The following is a 22,500-nucleotide window of genomic DNA, read 5'->3' as shown; positions in this document are numbered from 1 at the left end:
GATGGGGCCCAGAGTTAGGCTCTCATAGCATTCAATACACTGTGGGGGTGATTTTGTCCCGGGCCCAGTCAAAGCTGTCAGCGGCGTGCCCTGCGTACGTGTGTGCCTCTGCAGCCTATACCTTATGCCAGTGTTTCTCAACCTTTTTTTTAGGCGAGGCACCTTTTCAATTCATGAAAAATTTCAAGGCACCCCAAACCAACAAGCCGTAACATGGCATCGCATCCGATACCACAAAAGCTTAGAAAAGTAACACATTTGGAGACGTTCGAAGTTGCAGCTGACTGGGGCGACCTATATTTACTTTATTGTGCGTAAATGGCAGATGAAAGATTCCACTGACTAGCATTAACTTATCAATTTAGACAATCATTTATTTATCAGCCACGTTTCCGCGGCACCCCTGTTGAGAAACACTGCCATATGCCCATGTGCAGCATTGTGTGTCTATCCCGCCCTAACATGGCACTGTGCTGCATTTTGTTGTCTTGCTCACTCACTTTAGTCTCTCTCCCCCGGAGTCGGCTGTTGAGGACAGCACCCCTAATGTGTACTTTAGGGGAATCTAAATGAGATCTTTCCTCTCCTTGTAAAGACGAGCCCTTGTAAAGCGCTGGAGTTTAGGAGAAGGCCTTTATGCCGGCGGCTTTATGCCCTACCTCTCTCTATTGTGCAAGAAACTCGTCAGCACTGATTAATTACTGTATATTTAGATTTTTTTTCTTACTTGAACCTTATCTCGAGAGTAGGGAAAAAGACTTGCTGCTACACGCAGTATTAGTGCAATAAGGTCACAGACTGATGACATTCTGTGCAGACGTGATCTGTGTTGGTAATGGTCTCGTAAATGCAATGTAATGTAAATGCAGATTTGCATTAAAATAAAACATATGCATAGTATATATAGTGTGAATGTCTTTTGCAAGTGAAATTCGCTGACTGACATGCTGACGTGCATTGTCTTCTGTGTGTGTGTGTGTGTGTGTGTGTGTGTGTGTGTGTGTGTGTGTGTGTGTGTGTGTGTGTGTGTGTGTGTGTGTGTGTGTGTGTGTGTGTGTGTGTGTGTGTGTGTGTGTGTGTTTCTGTGTGTGCGTGTGTGTGTGTGTGTGTGTGTGTGTGTGTGTGTGTGTGTGTGTGTGTGTGTGTGTTTCTGTGTGTGCGTGTGTGCATGTGTGCGTGCGTGCATGTGTCTACAGCCATCGCTGCTCACTGACTGGTGAGGATCTGAATAGGCAGTGGAAAAAGCCTGACCCGGCCCTGAGTCCCACCATCTACCACACTAAAGGATTCCTCTACTACCTGAACAGCATTGGCAGAACACCACTGGTGAGGACCTCTGAATGGCTGAACTTGTATTTGTGTTTGTGTGTCTCTGTTGCCGTGTGTACTACTAAATGCACAAACACACACGCACACGCATGCACACACATTGTCCTACTACACACACACACACACACACATTGCATGTGCATTCTGCAAATCTTCATCATCACACATGTCTAAAGCGTACAGTACAACTGGAAGACACAGAGTTCTGGCCAGTCCACTAAGATTGTGTAAAAGCGTAGAATATTAGCTAACCGTGTCGCTCTGGTAATTAGCCTGTCATCTTTTAACATGCCCCAGTTGTGCACAATTGGGTATTGGTGTGTGTGTGCTCGCTGATATGCTGGCTAGGCTGTGTTCATGTACCGTGGTACAACTATTCACACATTCAGACACTGTAGCCCATTATCGGCTAATAAGTGGCCCATTACTGCTCTCGGCTTTTGGGGCGGAACGGACAGTTTGTTCAAGGAACGACAATGTAGGCAGCACACTTTGCCCTTGAAAGGGGCCGGATGGGTGGCTATTTATAAAACTCGATGAGGAACACAGACCATATGCTGTGGTGCTGAGAGTGATGGCGTGGGAAGTGGACGTAACATGCTTACAACATAGTTATGACAGCCATATGACAGACCACGTCTTGTCACACTTCATTTGTTAGTGGTACTGTTTTATATAGCCGCTTTAGTCACACCGTCCTTTTAGCTGTGCTATCCACTTAGTCACCATAGACGTTGGAAATAAACTACAAAAATAAACTACATGAAAATAAACTTAACTGGAAATGACCTACAAAAATACATGCTGTACCTTTAAAGTTGAGGACTGCTATGACAATGCACTGTAAGCTATTAAATCATGGGAGCTAGATGTTCAGTATGGTGCTTTGAGGTTCGCAGGTTTAATTCATGTACCAGTAGCAAAGTATTTTGTTTCTTAGTTGTCAGAGTGACTAACCTAACACACACACACACACACACACACACACACACACACACACACACACACACACACACACACACACACACACACACACACACACACACACACACACACACACACACACACACACTAAAGTGCCCTTGAGCGAGGCATCTAACCTCCAGCCCACTCCATGGGGACCGATGCTCCACGTACCTAATTACCTGTAAATCCCTGTGGTCTGGTATGGGGCCTAAATGCAGTGTAACACATTGTGGGTTTAGGTGAGCGCTGAGCAGCTTGTGGTGAGGTTTCAGGGGCCGCATTGTAAACAGCATCAGCATCCAGAACATTCGCAGCAGCCACAGCCACAGCAACAGCAAAAACTGGAAACCCCTCCACCAGCGTCCCCTCACCGTGGAGATAATATATCGAATCAGGCAGGCAACCAGCAGCATCCAGCAGCTTGGCTGATCGGTTTGTCTGAGTGCCCCCAATTTTCCAAATGTTTTCCTCTATAATGTGACAGTAAATTAGAAACTGAGCAAAATGCAGACTGATTGCCAGCAGCAATTTGATAAACACACACGCAGACTTCGGGGAGGCGGCAATTAATTGTGCGCCCTTGTTGGTTTCGATATCTTCATGGCAGCTGCCAGTTGTCTGATAGACTTGAGGACAGTCCAATTTTTTTTCTCTCTATCTCTGTCTCTCTTTCTCTCTCTCTCTCTCTCTCTCTCTCTCTCTCTCTCTCTCTCTCTCTCTACTGACAACAGTGACTGACATATCAGATCCGTCTGAATATTAAAGGCGGGAAACTATAAAAAAAAACTTCATACGAGCATTAGTGTTTTGTCTAGTTGTCTGGTTTTCATTTATAAGACCATTTAGCCGGGCAATTTATGTTTAACTGGTCATTTCCCTCGTTAGATGATGTCACTGGGGTGATTCAACTGTTTATTGGGTGCTTAACCAGTTGGATAATGCTCCTCATCATCTGCTTTAAAGCAAGCTGTTTACCAATCAAAGGCGACAGCCCCCATTCGTCTCAGTTTGTGCTGATGTTTGGAGGGAGTAGATGAGTGGATTTCCAGATGTCTTCATGAACACGCAGTCAAATGACGTGGCTCCGAAAATTACACCATGAATCCTTATAATGGATGGGAACATAGTGAAGAGCAGAAAAGTAGGACACATACTGCATGTTAGATTCAAACCTCCACAGAGTTGTTGTATTGCATTTATTACATAGTACCAACCAAGATGTTCAGGTCCAGATCCTGTCATGGGATATTTCACATTGTGCTTAGTGATTTATTGGTTCAATCAATGACTGATGCAGTGATGGTTTGATAACAAGTGACGTGAAGTGAAAGTGAAAGCCCAACTGGGAAACTCCAACTCCCACTGGCTTAGTGACACAGCACTCCACAGCACACAAGTGAACACTGCACACAACTGCACACTGCACACAGTAAACTTGCATTTATGCCTCACCTGTGCAAGGGGGCAGCCCCCAAAGGCGCCCGAAAGGGACCAGTGCGGCGGGACGGGACCATGCTCAGGGTACCTTTGTCATGGAGGAGGATGGGGGTGAGCACTGGTTAATTACTCCCCCCACCAACCTGGCGGGTCGGGAGTCGAACCGGAAACCTTTGGGCTGATGCCCTAACCACTGACCCATGACTGCCCAAAACAACTCATCTTCAATTGTTATTTCATAAAGTTCTAAAAGTTTTGATGGTAACTCAGTTTGTCAAATACCTGGATAGTAATGGCTATGATGTTGTCATGTGTCATAATTCGTTAATAATATGTCAGTTCCTGTATTGTAAAGTTGGTGTCCATTACAGCTAGTTCTACAGAATGTAGTGCAATATCAAGACAATACAATAGGACTTTCTTTCAAATGAAGAAAGTAAATTAAATTTGGGGAAGAAAACTGCCATGCCAAACCGCATTGACAATAATTGGATAACATACATTGTCAGACAACATTTTATAGTGGACCAGCACATGATAAAAACCGTGCCTTCATTAAAATACTGCATCTCCGGTCTGTCAATCCATATTTGAGTTGACATTAGTATTACTTGTGGCCTCCGTGACCTCTTTTTGCATTTCCAACTCGACTGTGAGGCGAGAGGGAATATTTCATTTAATCATTTTTCATTTTCTTTCGTATACATAATATCTGTGATTGTTTATACACCAGAGATGAGTCGCTGGCGACCCTCCACCCGCCGCCACTGCCTCTTCACAGGGGAGATAATGTATTGGATCAGGCAGAGTACCAGGGGTGCCTCGCGGTCCAGCCAAACCATTTGCATATACTGTACAAGGCAACAGGCCTGGGCCGGCTTGAAATGACAGTGTGCAGCTTTTGGATTCCAGGCTCCTCCTGCAGGACAGGATTAAAATGTTCATTGTCAAATATTGAGGAGCTGAAACCTGGATTTGTGGATGGCGATCCTGGCATAAGCCAGTTTTCCACCCAGACCACAATGCCGGCCAAGAGAACACTCATCCACAGACTTAAAAATGTATTAAAAACTACCTGTATATAATGTTGAAAATGTACATAAGGTACTGTGTCACGCTAAGACCCTGAACCCCACTGTCACTCACTTAAAGTTAATACTTCAACTTCTTTGTGTTAAAAAAAATCTGATGGCTTTAATGATCTGATGGCACTACCTAAGAGTTTTCAGCCCATGGGCACCACCAGCCTACTTCAGCACAAACCATCTTTCATGCATGGTTTTCCACATAACTTTGCATAGTGTCACATTATAAACTCCACCCCCACTGTCACTCAGAACATGGTGAAGTCAACACTTCCAACTTTTCTTTAAGAGATTCTAAGTCTTGTAAGGTGTTTTTGTGACATTGAAGATGTTTGGGTCCATTGGACCCGGGCTTTGGAAATGATAAGTACCTTTGTAGTACCTTTGACACAAGTCTTTGTCCTCTTAACGTGTCATATCATAGCCTTTGTAGGCTATGACATGTGCTCCGGTGTCCTTATAGAACCCACCACTGTACAAAGTCTTGAACTGGCCAAAAATAGGGGGTAGCTCCACTGGTAAACTCTTATTCTTAAATGTATTTATCTGAATTGCCCTTTCTACCTGGAAGAACTACTAACTCCCTTTAGCTCCCTCTGACATACAGGCCACTTTTAGAGTTTGTAAACAGGTGTGACGTAATTTGGCTGCGTGCGCACCGCTGCCTCAAAATCGTCCATGCTCAGTTCACTTGTACAGAGACTCGATAGGTGTTTTTTTTCCGAAATAAGATAACGGATGCTCGCGCTAACCTCAGATATGCAGTGGGTACCACGGACACGGGTATTCCTGGCGATGTCATCAGTCCAGTCAGTAGTTTAATGTCTTGTAACAACAAACATCTCCTATGCTTCTGCAACGGCCTCTTCCCTCTCAAAATAGCATAACAAGTGTACTTTTTGGAATCTCTATTTTTTATCAACGTACACACTTCAGAACGGCAGTTTTTCTCTCTTTAGTGTCTGCACTGTCACCCAGTATTAAATACAGAATCACCACTCCCGATTTTACCCATGCCTGCGGTTCTCCTAGTGGCCGCTGTCGAGATATGGCTCTGAGCGCAGCAGCCCGTTATTTCTGAATGGAGTCTGCACTTCCCCTAGAGTGCAGTACCACCCAGAAAAGTGGAGTCTCTCGTAATATCCTTCCAATATCTCTGGTGTGTTTGAGTCGACGATGCGCACGCATTCATGAGGACGTCGACTCTGAACGGGTCTATTCCTAGTTACTCTAAGGTTCAGTAAGGGGGTCGGGCCTTTAAAGGTAGTCAATCAGACTGGAACACCCTTCCTTCCTCTCTAAGGTGTATCACATCTTTTCAAATCTACTAATCACTAATGTTTTTTTTCCCGATTAGTGTTCCTCACAGAAAATTAACCAAGGCCAGTGAATCTGTCAATGTGAAAGAATAATAATTTATAACATTTTTGTCAAGTAAAAAAACTGAAAAGGGGTCCAATAAACTTGAACACCTTACAAGGTTTAAATGGCCTTGTCGTGAATGTATTAGCCTGTCTATAATTGAGCGAAATTACAGATGAGCTAATAGGTAATAAGTGCATTCCATTCATCACGTCAGTAATTACAGCACTTTACCTGGCGAGAGAAAAAAATAGCACTGTTATGAAGCTCAGTTTTGATTGTCTGGAACATGGCAATTAACAAATGCAGATTGCCGTGCAAAAAAAAATAGGAGCAGTCAATCTCGCACACACTAATGAAGTGCCTCCAATTAGTAACCTCCTGTCACACAGTATTTTGGTGATCGTCAGCCTCTTGACACCATTGTGTCAGTGATAAATCCACGCACACCAAAAGCAATGTGTAGGCTCTAAAAAAGTATTATGGGTTTGATACTACTGTGTTTACATTGATGTGTGGCATCAGGGCATTCATGGTCTCACTGATATCCATGTGTCTAACAACAGCAGTGTCGACATGGTAAAGCACCGTATCAACTACACCTCTGTGTAAAGTCTGTATCGCGAAAGCTTCAGTTCATCTCTGACACCACTCTCTTCCACCATGACCCAATTGTGTCTGTGACACCATAGTTGCGGCTCAGAGTGAACAAAGGGAGAAAGACTCAAGCTTGATTTTATTTTGGTGACAGAGAGCGAGAGAGAGTGAGCAAGAGAGAGAGACAGAGAGAGTATGAAAGAGATTGTGAAGGAGTTACACAAGGCAGGGATTGGGGAGAAAATGAAAAGCTAACGACTCCTAACTCAGTCAAGTGCAAATATAATTACGACTAAGACCATCCTTGTTTGCTTCTCCTGCTGACAGGTGTTCTGTGACTACCACGGCCACTCCCGGAAGAAGAACGTGTTCCTGTATGGCTGCAGTGTGAAGGAGACTCTGTGGCAGTCTGGCTCCTCAGTTGACACAGCCACCCTGAAGGAGGACCCTGGATACAGGGTATGATGAGCCAGCCGCAGCACTGCTGTGGTGGCTACTGTCACAGTAGTACAGAGTATGTCCTTGTGGTTGTCAAATGCAACATCACCCATGAAGTATCACTATGTATTTGTTAACACACTACACATAGAGTATTCTTTATTACAATTGCTATGACTGCTGTCACTGAATATGGTATTGCAATTGTGAAATGCAACTTCCACAAACTATTAGTCTTTGTGACCGTCTTTCACAATGGCTTTACACCGTGATAATTAGCAATGTGATAATAAATGCTTATTAATGGGGAAAGGACATCACAATTGTTGTGTCGTCTGCCCACACATTTTAATTATGTGTCATGCTACTAGTTTCTTGATGAATAAAAAAACCCTCTCCCTCCACAGACAATTCCCAAGACGCTGGATCGTATCGCGCCAGCCTTCTCCTTCAACAGCTGCAACTACCTGGTGGAGAAGTCCCGCGCGTCCACGGCGAGGGTGGTAGTGTGGCGGGAGATCGGTGTCCTCCGGGCCTACACCATGGAGAGCACGTACAACGGCTGTGACCAGGGCATCTATCAGGTCAGGCACACTTCCTACATCTACACTTCACAGTGAAAAAGGCAGTGTTAATTCAATATTTAGAGACTCCACTCAACGTCTTCTAGATCATTGTGTTTTAGCCGGTGGGTTGGGACCCAAACTGTGATGTAAAAATGTATTACTTAACCCTCTTACTGCCAGCCCTAAAATTTACACAAAATTGCTCTCTTTCTAATTTTAACGAATGAAACAAACACATTATCAAATGTATTGTGTTTTGTGAGCATTATAATAAATTGACTTGAGCACTACTAAGGTCAACAGACCTATGTCACATACAAACAATCCAAAAGGTTCCTGACCGACCCATGGGCTGACTGTGGTGCAAAGAGAAATTGAGTATATTTGATCCCAGAGCGCTCCCCACTGTATGTGTTGAATTAACACTGACAATTTTTACTGTATTGAACCATCATCACTACCTTGATCCACCAGTTCTGTCTCTGACTTTAAACGGATTGATTTTCTGGTTCTGGCCAATCCACACACCTATCTGCCTATTCATAGTGCTTTTGGGTTGATTTTATTCACTGCGTGTGTTTCAATGAATAAATAAATCATTTGCGGCAGACACAACCAAACACTGCTTTGGTGTCTGATGAAATGTTAATGGAGTGCACCAATGACAGCCACTGCAGATGGCAGGCCAATGTCAGTACCATTCCACTGTTCTGATGAAAATGTTTCCATATCCAGCCCAGTCTTCCCGTCGTTACTCCATAGGATTCTCACAGTTACCCAAGACTCACAAATACTCCAAAAGCACTACTATCCAGCTGGACTCATTTCCATTCAAGGGGAAGTGTGCCGAGTTTGGTTGAAAGACCTTCATGCCTGACTAGCTGTTGCTGTGATGTCAGGATGTGTTTGTACGCATTCATTCACAAGCACAGCCAGTTTCCAAAGAGTTATTCTCCGAAAGGAGTTCTTTTCTTTCCTCTCATTCATACACATCACTTGTCTCTTCCTGAGTTCTCTCTTTACACACACTGGCTCTTTCTCTTTCTCCCTCTCTCCCTGGCACACACACACACACACACACACACACACACACACACACACACACACACACACACACACACACACACACACACACACACACACACACACACACACACACACACACACACACACACACGTGCACACAACAAAATACAACACAACCACAAACTCTGTCTGTCTGTCAGCTGGACTCAACGTGCAGAACATGACAAGTAAATAAAAAAAAGTGACTGGCAAGAATGCCATATTTGCGAGCCTGCTTGAATTCAGATAAGGCATCTGGCATTAGTTGCACACTGCTAGGTTTCCCCCTCATCAGTATGACAGAGAGCCAAGAAAAGAGGCCGATATACTCCAGTCGTTTTTACAGCAGCGCTCTAGCTCTGCTTTCTTTTGAATTAGCATTTTGTAAAGATAGCCTACTCGGTTATGCACCGACAGTGACATTGTTGGGAAGGCGAGAGTCCTCAGGCGTGCCCTCATGTATTTAAGATTCGCGATTGTAGTTGGAAGGCACAAGAAACTTGAACATGTGTGGAGTGCTGAATATGTGCATGGTATGCTACACACATAGTCTTTTTTCCCTCCTCCACTTGAATTAGTAATGTGTAAAAAACGGGTGTGTGGGTAGAACCATATCGTCATGTGACATGTTGTCTGTGTGTGTACATGAGTAGCAAGCAGAGTACCGTATTTCAAATGTTTGATCACATGTCAGCTGAAGTAGGCGAACCGTGCAGAAATCGGATATTAGATTATACTATTTGCTTTGCAAAGTACTTTTCCATTCTTTGTTTGTGATTGTAAATGCACTTGCTTAGTTGGCACACACATTCTTTCTCTCTCTCTCTCTCTCTCTCTCTCTCTCTCTCTCTCTCTCTCTCTCTCTCTCTCTCTCTCTCTCTCTCTCTCTCTCTCTCTCTCTCTCTCTCTCTCTCTCTCACCCTCACCCTCCCTCCCTCCCTCTCTCTCTCTCACCCTCCCTCTCTCTCTCTCTCTCTCTCTGACGCTCTGCTTGTGGAGAACTTTATTTGCATGAGACGATGTGCTTGTTCAGCTGGATTGCATAAACAGCAACTAGAGGCTGAAAGAGAAGTATTCTATTAAATCGAGATTGAAGGTTGTGAACATTGATACAAGGTGAATGGAATCATACATTTTTAATGTTGCAAATCTAAATTAGTAGACTTTAGACTAGTTATATTTTCTACTTTATTGTTTGAACAAATCTCCTCGGAGATGGCTTCCACATACAGTATGTAGTAGTCGGTGTAATTATGTTGTTTCAGTGTTTGTGTATTGGCATGGAGGGCTTTTAAATAGAGCACAAAACAAATCTCTCCACCAAAGCGATGTAGCAATTCATGTTATGAAATATAATACGCAGGATCTCTTATTGTCACATGTAAACCTTAATAGTCCAGATCTCTCATTGTCACATGTAAACCTTAATAGCCCAGATCTCTCATTGTCACATGTAAACCTTCACCTTCATTAGTGAGGTACTGTACATCTTTGGCTGTTTCCCTCTTTCGAGAAACGATGTTTGGATAAGGATGAGAATATGATTAACCAATCTCTCCACAAAGCACTGTGACAGCATTGTGGAACTGGGTCTGGACAGTAACTGACAAGCCATTAAGGAGTCAGACCTGTAGCCTGAAGGTGTGCTGCGTGTAACAATGACAAACATGGGACTTGCACTTTCATTTCTTACAAGGCACTAACAAACAGCAGCATTGGGGAATTAAACTCCTGTAGGATACACAACCTCCAGCACAACACCAAGGGTGTTGAACACATTGCCGGAGGACTAAAGATGGCACCTTCCTTTGCCTGTGTGTTATTGCCTCCGGGCTGAAGATCTGCTGAATGGTAAGGTCTGTTGCCTCCAGAACAGTGATGTAAAGAAAAATGTCACATTGGTCATTATATCAACGGAATCAATTTGGGCAATAATGTGCAATGACATGACAGACATGGTAATGATTTAAAAAAGAAACATGGCCATTTCTGTGGAATGTTCATGTATTTCCAAGCTTTACAACTTACACTGCACTTGTCTTCTGCCCGGGACCCTCATTGTATTGAAGAAATTGCATGTCCCCTTTCAACAGGGATTTTAAAAAATGAAAGAGATTTTGTTAATGTTAATGATTTTTAAAGTAGTTCTATTCCTTTTCATTGGAGTGACAGTGAGTAAAGCTTTCGCAATCAAACAGGATGCTTAACCAGCGTACGCTTTTATTGTAGTGTCTGTCTGCCGCCACCGTCTCATTAACTTTCACCAGTCACAAGGACGTCATGAGTTGCCCGACACTAAATGTAATGTGGTTAGCATCCAAATCTCTCATTTTAACACTGTTCAGGCCCTTCCACTTTCCTATGCTCCTTTTCCCGTCTCCCCTGTTAATCCATTGCCCTTGCCTGTCTCCTCTCATATATTTTCCTTTCGCCCGAGGACTAGGCTGGTTACCAATCTGCTCTCCATCTCTCTCTCTCTCTCTCTCTCTCTCTCTCTCTCTCTCTCTCTCTCTCTCTCTCTCTCTCTCTCTCTCTCTCTCTCTCTCGCACACACTCACATGCACACACACACACACACACACACACACACACACACACACACACACACACACACACACACACACACACACAGACAGACAGACAGACAGACAGACACACACACACACACACACACACACACACACACACACACACACACACACACACACACACACACACACACACACACACACACACACACACACACACACACACACACACACACACACACACACACACACACACACACACACACTAAGAGCCCTTGCTCTTACAGTATACTCTACTACTCCTCTCCAGTGAGTGATATGCCTATGCTCTACCCTAACTTGTCTTTAGTCCATCATTGTAAGCCTGTGGCTGCCCTTTTTGGTCCATGTCTTATGCAATGTAAGGACATTTCATTCCACGAGGGGACATGTATACATTCACTTTTCCACTTTCGTCAATTTCACTGACATAGCTGACTGTGGATGGGTTTATGGTTCAGATGTCAGATGTTGGTGTCAAGGGAATGCAGCTAAACTGTTGATATGGCTTTATCTGTGCATCTTGGCTATGAGAGTCTGAGAAATAAGCGCTACTTAACTTAATCGCTATTAGATTAGACGAGTTATCATTAGCATGGTGGTTGAGTGTGGTTGTCCCATTTATTCTCATGTTTAAGTTCTGACTAGATCTGCTCCTGCCTTAGTGTGTATGGGCAGATGAATTTATGCCAGGCTCCCACCCACCCCCAACCCAATTAGAGACTACCATAATTAACTCCACTGCCCACAGTGAATGCCAACAGTGCAACAGCCCTTGCCTGCCATGATGGCAGCCGTGTCAGCCTGTGCCCATGCTACAAGAGATCTGTTGTTGTTACTTTTTTGGGGGCTTGGAGCACAGCTGAATGGCCTCGAAATATTCTATGACTGACACTGAAGCCTCCCCAGGAGCTGGAGAAGAAACCGCTGAGAGCCTTCCACAACAGACCGTCTGGCACTTCTCCGATGGCATTAGCTGGGCCCAACAATGCCACGTGGAGGTCTCTGCCTTCTGTCCTCTCCGGAAACATTGCCAGACTAGAGCTCACTTCTCTTGCTCATGAAGAGTTGAGAATTTTTGCTGCACAAGAATACATGTATGTGTTCAAGCTATTTTTTCTTTTCTGACCCGAAAAATGGGAATCCAACTTTGGAGTGATACAGCAGGGGGAAAAATCCGAAGGCATTAGCTGTGCCCAACAATGCCACACGTCTCTGCCTTCTGTGCTCTCTGGATATGGAGCCAGACTGGAGCCTCTACTTCTGTTGCTCGAAAAGATGTGTGAAAGTTTTTGTTGCCCAGAGATACATGTATGCAGGGGCGCCACTAAAAATGTTGGGCCCCATGAAAGATTCAAATTTTGGGCCCTCGAAATGACAAATTATGTGATCAGCATCCTTTTAGGGGCCCTGTCAGTGCTGTCGGGCCCTTAGAATCTGTAAAACCTTTCCCCCCCTCGCGGCACCCATGCATGTATGTGCTGAAGTTTTTTTTTTTTTCGGCTCACAAAATAGGAATCCCAACTTTGGGAGTGATACAGCAGAAAAAAAAAAAAAATCAAGATTGAATGATTCATATTCCTCCTCAGATCATGTTCATACCGCTGTGCCACCAGTGCTCATGGACCATGGTAAATTACTCAGGATGAATATATGAATATGTGAAAGTGAGCGGATCAAAGTTTTGCCCGCTTGGCTAAACCATCTACTGCACCTCTAATCTCTTGTCACACACGCATACACACACACACACACACACACACACACACACACACACACACACACACACACACACACACACACACACACACACACACACACACGCACAATCCTGTGTATGGATGAATGTTTTAATAATCACAGGCTCTATGTCCCAGTTGGTGAATGGTTGAACTTAGAAGCTGCACGAAGTTCACACACTAAAACCATCTTTATTCATTACACGAAGTTAATTCTGCACGAAGTTCACACGCTAAAACCATATTAATTCATCACATTAAAAACGTAGCATTTCTTACCATGTTGCATATAATGGATATGACCATGCGGTTTGTAGAGGCTGGTAGAAGCGCACAATTTAACCATCTCTAGTTTTACGGTTTGATGACAAGTCACACTATTGAAACCACAAATATAGCCTACGAAAAAAATAAACAGCCTTAGCTGTGTTCTCTGTGTTAGCAGTCCACTGGCAGTTAGCGGTCTCTGTGGGGAGCCGACTGGAGTTCACTACCATCTTATCTCCCCTCTCCCCATAAAGTAAAGGGCTGTGGTGGGGAACACCAGCCATTATATCTGACCTTGCTTTGATTGGCCTGTAGAATGGCCCACTAGCCTTGGGTTTGTAAGCTGATATTAAACCGGCAGAAGCCCACAGCCATCCTCACACTCATGCACGGGCGCACACGCACACACACACACGCATACACACACAAATGCACTGCACGCACGCACAAACTCATGCACGGACGTGCACTCGCGCACACGCACGCACGCACGCACGCACGCACGCACACACACACACACACACACACACACACACACACACACACACACACACAAATGCACTGCACAGACACACACGCACACACGCATGCACCACAAATGCACTCCACACACACACTCTTCCTGAGAATGGTCATGGCATGCAGGCAAGGGGAGTAATCAGATAGTCTGTGTGCTCAGTGCTCTGTCAATGACAAGCTCTCAGCCCTGCATCTCTGCCACAAGGCACTCCATCGGCTGGCCAGGGAATGATGGCCTAGTGGTGGCATTGCCAGGTAACACACACACACACACACACACACACACACACACACACACACACACACACACACACACACACACACACACACACACACACACACACACACACACACACACACACACAAAATCAACCTGCTCACGCACATGGTCTAGTAATCTCACACACACACAGACACACACACACACAATCAACCTGCTCACGCACATGGTCTAGTAACCACACACACACACACACACACACACACACACACACACACACACACACACACACACACACACACACACACACACACACACACACACACACACACACACACACACACACACAATCAACCTGCTTACACGCATAGTCTAGTAACTCACACACACTCTTGCACTCTCTTACACTCTCTTACTCTCTCTCTCTCTCTCTCTTACACACTCTCTCTCTCGCTCTCTCTATCTCTCTCTCTCACACACACACACACACACACACACACACACACACACACACACACGCACACACACATCGACTGCATTAGTGGGTAAATGTGGGGATTTTTGGCAAATGAGTCAGAAAATGGGTCGTTTCATTAAGGGGAAAGCGCGGGGCAGGTGGCAGGGCAGATGTTTGCTCACATGTACTCTTAAAGGTTGGGTAGGAGCCTGAGCAAGTGCCTGATTAAAAAGTCTGTACTGATCTTGGCCCGGGATGTCAGGCGGCTGGCAGACCGGTGGACTGCACCGATTGCAGGGCAGGATCTCAGCTGGTAGCACTAGGCAGGCAGGCAGGCAGGCAGGGAGGCCCCTGATGGGGATTCTCCCCAATGGAGCTGCTACATCATTGGCACCAGTAGGAAACCCAGGTAAGAGGTACAGGAAGAGAGAGAGAGAGAGAGAGAGAGAGAGATAAGGAGAGAGAGTGAGAGAGAGAGAGAGAGAGCAAGCGAGTGTGAGAGAAACCTCCTTCTGCTCAGAGTCCATTTATGCCAATTAGTGGTGGTGCTGAAACGTGGAATTGGCTGCAGGATCTTGCCGGACACAGTTCATTATCCCCTCTGACGGTCGGTGAGTCACAGGCAAGGGTCAGAGCTGAGGAAAAGTCATAAGAGGAGAGGAAGGGAAGGGAAGGGAAGGGAAGGGAAGGGAAGGGAAGGGAAGGGAAGGGAAGGGAAGGGAAGAGAAGAGAAGAGAAGAGAAGAGAAGAGAAGAGAAGAGAAGAGAAGAGAAGAGAAGAGAAGAGAAGAGAAGAGAAGAGACACAAGTTAAAAGACATGGGGTGGGGTGGAGAAAATAGTAGTGAGTGTGAGCCATGAATTGGGGGTGAACGGAAAAAAAGCAGGTGAAGTGAGAAGAATGAAGACAGGTGGGAGAAAAAGGACTGTGAGAGGAGGATAGTTGATTAAGAACAAAACAGGTAGAAGAAGAACGGGCATGAATGATGTGAACGAGAAGAGGAGAACAAAGGGCTATAAAAGACTTGCGAAAGAGGAAAGTTTGGAGGAAGTGTACGAGAGAGAGAGTAGTAAAGGAAGTGCGGTGAAAAATGGAAGGCTTGGAATAAAAGCAGTAGGAGACAGCATGGAGAACAAGAAGGACATAACAGAGCAGGGGGTAGAGGAGATCAGAAAATAGCAAGAGAAAATGACCAAAAGGAGGGAAGAGAGTGGAGTTCTAGATTTAAAAATAGAGGAGAGACACGTACGTTTAAGATGAGGGAAAGACTGAGAATGAGATGAGAGACTAAAATTGGAGGATAAAAAGGATGACGTCAAAGAGATGGCCACTAAGAGAATCAAGAGAAGTGCTTGAGTGGTGGTGGTGGTGATGACAAGAGGAACATTAAGCTGCTGGAAGGGAGGACATTTTGGAAAACCTTACTATTAGTTTGGAGTTGTGCGCTCCCATTTGAGACCATGTACCTTTTCTGGGGAAAAAAAAGTTGCACCCCTTATTTTCTACAGATATTGCCCCTGCTGCAAACTTCTCTCTAAGCAATTCATTCTACATTGCAGGCAGACTCCCAGAAAAGCATGATTCATCTAAAACAGGAGTGATCTCAGTCATAACCATGTTTACTCCAGCCTGAGTAAGCTCAAATCAAATCTGTTATTACTCAGGCAAATAAACTGTGAGGTAAATTACATACACTGACACTATTGCGCTTGTGAGACATTAAGTTCAGATTCATGGATAAAAAAAACTTACCATCTCAGTACATTCAAATCTAGGTTCAGTCCCTATGTAAGATTATGTTTCACGTTTTTGTAAATAATTCTAGCTGGGCAAGAATAAAACTCTCTATTTAATTATTTACAGTTCATGAGTATAGTAATTCATATCCATAAACCAAACAGGATTTCTGGAAAAGGCTAGTGTAGAAAGTACTTTTTATCTTCGTTCTTGTGACTTAGGTCAACCCAGTTTAATCAGTGTTTTGTGTGCTGCTTATTATATCAAATATGTTTCTTTGTTTTAACCTATTCTTGCTCACTTCATGACCTGAAACATTGTGTTCTTGACTTCAGGTTCCAAATTATTTCATTTTTACTTTTTGTATTAACTCAGCAAAAAAAAAAACGGACAAAAAATATAACAGGGCTGAAAATATTTCAGGAAGAATATGAATGTCTGACATTATGGAGCAGTCGGATATTTCCATATGAAAACATTCAGTGCTTTAAGGCTTTCATTTTCTCAGAGCACTCACTGAAGATGGATTGTACTGTCCATTTAAGGGATATCCAAACTGCGGAAATCCCTACTTTTTATTCTGGAAGTGTAGTGGGAGGACAGCAGCAATAGTTGGCTACCTCTGAGCAGTTACTCTGTCATTACGGCGTCCAGTAACACCAGTGATTAACCTTCTTTACACAAAACATCCATGCTCAAAACAACCTGTTTGTCTCAACTGTGTTAATGTGACACATACACAACAATTGGTGTAAACGCAAACCTCGTGGCGCTCTTGGACTTACCAGCAATTTCATGATTGTAATGAATATTTCATTTCCTTGTTTTTGCTTCATTATTAATTCAGTTGTTTTCATCACTTTATCAACAACACCAAGTACACTACTAGCATATCTAGATAGTATTTTACCATAATTCCTCACGTTGCTGTTAACCCCTGTGATTATGGCAAGAGGTTTTAGCTGTATGTTCTGGCCCCTCACAGAAACATCCCATTAAATGAGCTTTTAAGCGATGGTCTCTCTGATACAGACCTCGAGGCACAGCATGAGCTATTTTCAACTTTTCTTTTTTTTTTGCTTGATTTTCTCCACATTTGCTCCACATGTATTTTTGTGGAAACAATTTTGCATGGCTCCCTGACTTGATGAGAAGCTAAAGGTCATTAGGATTCTTTCTGCAGTCATCTTCATCATCTTCTTGCCTTTTCATCGGGGGGCTGTGTGTGCACTGACAATATAGTGAATATTTATTAAGCGTTTTCTCAACTCAGTACAGCACCCAATACGCTCACATTCACCCATTCACATACTGTGGCATTGAAGAATATACTGCACTTTGACTGTAGGGGGTTCAATGTCTTGCCCAAAAGTCCTCCTCAGCTTTTCAGTCTAGTTGGGAAAAGATGGTATGGGTCCAGAATACCTGGTTGTCCCTCCTATCTTATAAGCCATGGTCACATAAATCACACAGTTACAGTATACCCAGAGATGGAGATGGAGATGTTGTCTCTAAAACATAGGCCTACCTAGCAAAAGCAAAGTGTAGCAAAAATAAGGTGTTGGGTGAAGTTGCTATGTCAACTCCAGCTGCAGTTCTCTACACTGCACAGATGAAAGCTGCACATTATGCACATATGTGAGCGGCCTATGGGGAGCGGAGTATCCACAGAGGAGGACTTCAGAGCCACCCGCCAGCAGGAGAGCACAGCACAGCTCCCCATTAGAGGCACAAGCACTGCCTCCCTGCCTGCTGCCTCCCTGTCTCTCTGTCTCTGTCTTTTCGCTGTATCCCTGCCTCCCTGCCTGCCTTCTCCTTATCTTCTCCCTGTCTCCCTTCTCCCTTCTCCCTTCTCCCTTCTCCCTGTCTCCCTTCTCCCTTCTCCCTTCTCCCTTCTCCCTGTCTCCCTGCTTTCCTGTCTCCCTACCTCCCTGTCTCCCTTTTTCCCTGTCTCTTTGTCCTCCTACCCCCCCCCTCTCCCTCTCTCTCTCTCTCTCTTTCTCTCTCTCTCTCTCTCTCTCTCTCTCTCTCTCTCACTTTCACCCTCCTTCCATTACTCTATTGTTGTGTCAGGGTGAGCTCCTCAGTGTACGAGTGAGTGCCTGCTAATCATGTTTAGTGGCTGGAGGTTTTGTCAAAGCTGATCTGATTTGGGGGGAAAGTTTAATGGGATTTGGTGATGACGTTGGCTAGCATGGGCTTTAGTGCAGTTCAGATGTCTCAGACAGCTATTTCATATTCACCAATTGATTCACCATTTCTCCTGAGTTTTTGTCAGACACTCTTTCCTCTTTTCCACTGCCGGTTTATGGTAGGCCTAGAGCGCGACTCTGCTGCCACTTTTTGCTTTACGATTGAGCTGTGTCGTGCCTATTCGAAAAGCAAAAAGTGGCGTCCGATTCTTGCCGTGGAGAGCTGCAGGCCTACCAGAAAACCGGCTGTGGAAAAGAGGCGTCTGTAAAGGTCTTGCGGCTTGCAAAATCAAAAATTACCAAAATAGGCAAGGGTAGTCTGGAGGTCAGACACATTGCATCTGAAGCCATTACGAAAGTGAAGCTTGTTTAGAAGGAGGCAAAAATAAGTTAGAAATATCTTCATAGCAATATGCAGTACTGTACAGTACAAAGAAGTCAAATTCTGTACATTCACACAAATGCATGCACACGCACGCACAAGCACACACGGACACACACACGCGCGCGCGCGCACACACACACACACACACACACACACACACACACACACACACACACACACACACACACACACACAAGTATGCCGTGATTCATACTTCGTGAGTGTACTTGGGCCAGACACAGCTTGATATCTCTTCACACCGACTGACAGAAATGTCAGACTCATGCCTCTTGAAGACCTAGTCATTGTAAGTCCTCGTTTTCTTTGTGTGGGATTTGAGTGCTCTGAATCACTGTATGACATAACACCACTCCTATGTGCCCTTGACCAATGCTTAGACATGACCAAAATAGAGAGAGTCACATTACATCACAAAATAAAAAACTAAACCTTCAGAACATAAAAATGTAATGTAGGCCTACTGCATGATGTGATGTGAAAGCTGATCCAATCTGTGCGGAAAGATGTGTCACGACGATGGTATGTCAAGACATTGCATAGTCATAACATTTTGTTTTTCATTCAGGCCGGCTGAAAGTTCAATGTTGTTATTTTAGGTCAAAATAGAACATGGGAGATAGAGTATAGCTGTTATATTTAGAAGGTCAATATCCTTGGTTTGGTCCATTTTGATATGACTTTTGGAAATAAATATTGCCTTGTGAGAAATGGAATGAAATTCTGTTTGAAAACGAGAATACAGAAAAAAAGATATTTTTTATCATTCCAAGTTCTGGCTTTGGACATGATTCCCCTGTCACAGTAGATGAGATATGTCTGAATGATGATGATGATGATGGAGGGACTTAACCATAATTCATGGGTTCTTGAGTTTTGAATCTTAGAAGTGTGTGTGCGTGCATGTGTGCGTGCGTGCATGCATTTGTCTGTCTGTATCTCTGTGTCGCTGTGTCGCTGTGTGTGTGTGCGTGAGCGTCTGTGTCTTTGTCTGTGTCTGTGTTTGTGTTTGTGTCTGTGTATTTCTTGATGGAAGTCCATGGTGGCTTCTCATCCACATTCAGTATCCAGCCGAACTGGATAAGAAGCTGCAGAAGTGAATCTATGGGACAGCAAACTGTTTTGCGGGAGAGAAAGTCTCCCTCTTTTGCTCTGTCTGTCTGGCGGTCTGAATATGAGCGTGTCTCTGAGCGGGTATGTGTTTCTGAGCGTGTTTGAGCTCCACAGAGTTAATTAAGATCTTCATCAAAGCTGGTATCTCTTGCACCTTCTCTGCCTTCATGCATATTTTAGTGTTATGAGCAGAATCGGGGCTTAAAAGCCACACATGGCGCTTTATTCTAATTACACACACACACACACACACACACACACACACACACACACACACACACACACACACACACACACACACACACACACACACACACACACACACACACACACACACACACACACACACACACACACACACACTTGCCTGACAAAGCAGTCTCTCTGCTCTCTGCAGAGCGTGGAGGCCCGTTAGCTACTGGGCTATCACGTCTCCTCCACGCCACAGCTCCTCCACAGGGCCTTTGATCTCACCTTTAGGTTCCCGCTACGGAACTGCGAGACTAGTCAAGTTCACGTCTGGACACAGCGAACGCTTTGACGTGTAATTGGAGATAATTTAAATCCCTCTCCCCAGCGGAGTTGTCCCATCCCACTCACTTCAAGTTCAAACCCAAGAGCAGAAGACCCTGGGGTGGTTATCCCCCCCCCATATCTAACACCAGTTACTTGAAATAGGAAGCAGTGTTATATTAATTGTGCTCAGTTGGTAGTCGTCTTTATTTTTTTACCTTAGCATGAGAGGGACATTCACCTGGACAGGCTTATCAGGGAAGTGAATCGACAGCAGATGGAAATCTGTTAGATTACTTCTTAGCATGAGATAAGCCAAAGATTTTACTTTCCGCTCGTCTTCAATTCTCTCTAGATAAGCTTCATGTTTAGTAATGGTGCTGTAAGTGGTGTTGTGACTGGCAATGCCACCGTATTTCCGGATGTGTGACTTACCCTGTACTGTTGTGAAACATTTACTTTATAAAAATGTACTGTATGTATCGTAGGATGTTATATGAGCTATGAGTCTGTTATGGCTCAGCTCAATACAGGTGTGCTTATTTCACAGTGTCAGTTTGTGAACAGCCGTGTATCCATGAGGCAACATTGTTTTTTTGCAACCAAAAAGAACATGAATTAGGATGACTCACCAGCAACATTTTATCTCAGTGAGAGTCAATGTTTTTGTTATCTGGTTAGAAGTCAATAAATTGCACAGTGACATTATCCAAGAGAAAAAAATGTTGCCTGAAAATTGCCTTTTGATGCATCAACTTGAATAAAATGAGAATGAGAATGATAGTAAAAGAATTGCTTTAGCATATCCACTACCCATGAGAGCAGTATGTCTACATGTATTCACACATAAATCAGCAATATATTATCAAATGAATCGCTTACACCTAATTACACAGGAAGCCACCTTGTTAACAGAGATTGCCCAAATGAAAAGTGTATAGTGATTCCCTTTGATCATTGGGATCACACAGCATGCAATGAAATTCAGTCTCTACAATTCACCACACATGCAGTATGAGCAGCATTAGGGTTGGGAGGGGCTGACTGGCTTGTGGCCCAGGGAGCAGTGTCCATGCTTACGCCTGATGTACATGTGTGCTACCAAAGCGGTAGAAGCGTGGAGTTCCATTATTTTCCGTTGGGACGCGGCAGTGAGGCGAGAGGTGGTGACCTAGGGAAGCGAGGGTGGCGGGCGGTGGGCGAGCGAGGTGATAAAGTTGAGCTTGGCTGAAAAATGTAGCGGCACCGCAAAGCGTTAACCAATGGGAGAGCTTTCAACGCCGTGACGTCACGTGCGTCACCAGCAGTACTGAGATATTTAATTTGATTTCGGTGGTGTCAACTCTGCCGATCGTTTTTCACAGATGGTTTTAAAATAAATGACACTTTGGTTAAGGTGACCAATATATTCACTCCTGTTCTATCATTTTTATTTGTACATACAGTGTTTGTGATTGAAGAGAGACATTTGTTTGATCACAGCATTTGCTAAGCTAAGCTAATTTGACCGGGAAACGATGCTACGTCACCACGCGAGGCGAGCCAGCAGGTTGAGAGCGAGTGGAATATACGTAGATGTATCACAGCCGTTAGGGTACAGTGCCTCAGTTACAGTGGCCGATGGAGAGAAAACACTGATCATTCATTTGCCCAGCATAGAAATCTGGGGAATCGGGACATAAGCAGCATATAATTAACTGCCCGGGAGAATTGTGTATTCTGATTATTCATATTGCTTTTAGTTTGTTTTCCTAAGGCTGGCCAATGAATGACCGGTTTTCTCGTACTATCCTGTTGTATGCAGAGAGACTGGACTGCATGCAATGAACTGGTAGGATAAGTAGACTTGTTGATAGCACCTTAGTAACGAGTGAGACGAGAGTCTCACACAAGCGTGAGTGGAGGTGGTGGGGTGGACGCTGGAAAAAA

The 22,500-nt window shown here is 44.3% G+C and overlaps 1 protein-coding gene across 8 annotated transcripts in view; it reads left to right on the top strand.

Moving 5' to 3' along the window:
* Positions 1–22,500, top strand: part of LOC134447774 (cytosolic carboxypeptidase 4) — a 178,094-nt gene that overhangs the window by 132,737 nt on the left and 22,857 nt on the right. For all 8 annotated transcript variants that reach the window (XM_063197411.1, XM_063197409.1, XM_063197410.1 and 5 more), the window contains 3 exons: positions 1,197–1,326; positions 7,104–7,235; positions 7,622–7,798. In XM_063197411.1, coding sequence (XP_063053481.1) covers positions 1,197–1,326; positions 7,104–7,235; positions 7,622–7,798 — 439 coding nt within the window. The remainder of the gene's footprint in view (positions 1–1,196; positions 1,327–7,103; positions 7,236–7,621; positions 7,799–22,500) is intronic.

The sequence above is a fragment of the Engraulis encrasicolus genome, chromosome 4, assembly GCF_034702125.1.
Source record: "Engraulis encrasicolus isolate BLACKSEA-1 chromosome 4, IST_EnEncr_1.0, whole genome shotgun sequence".
NCBI lineage: Eukaryota > Metazoa > Chordata > Actinopteri > Clupeiformes > Engraulidae > Engraulis > Engraulis encrasicolus.
This window is presented reverse-complemented; position numbering and strand designations above follow the sequence as displayed.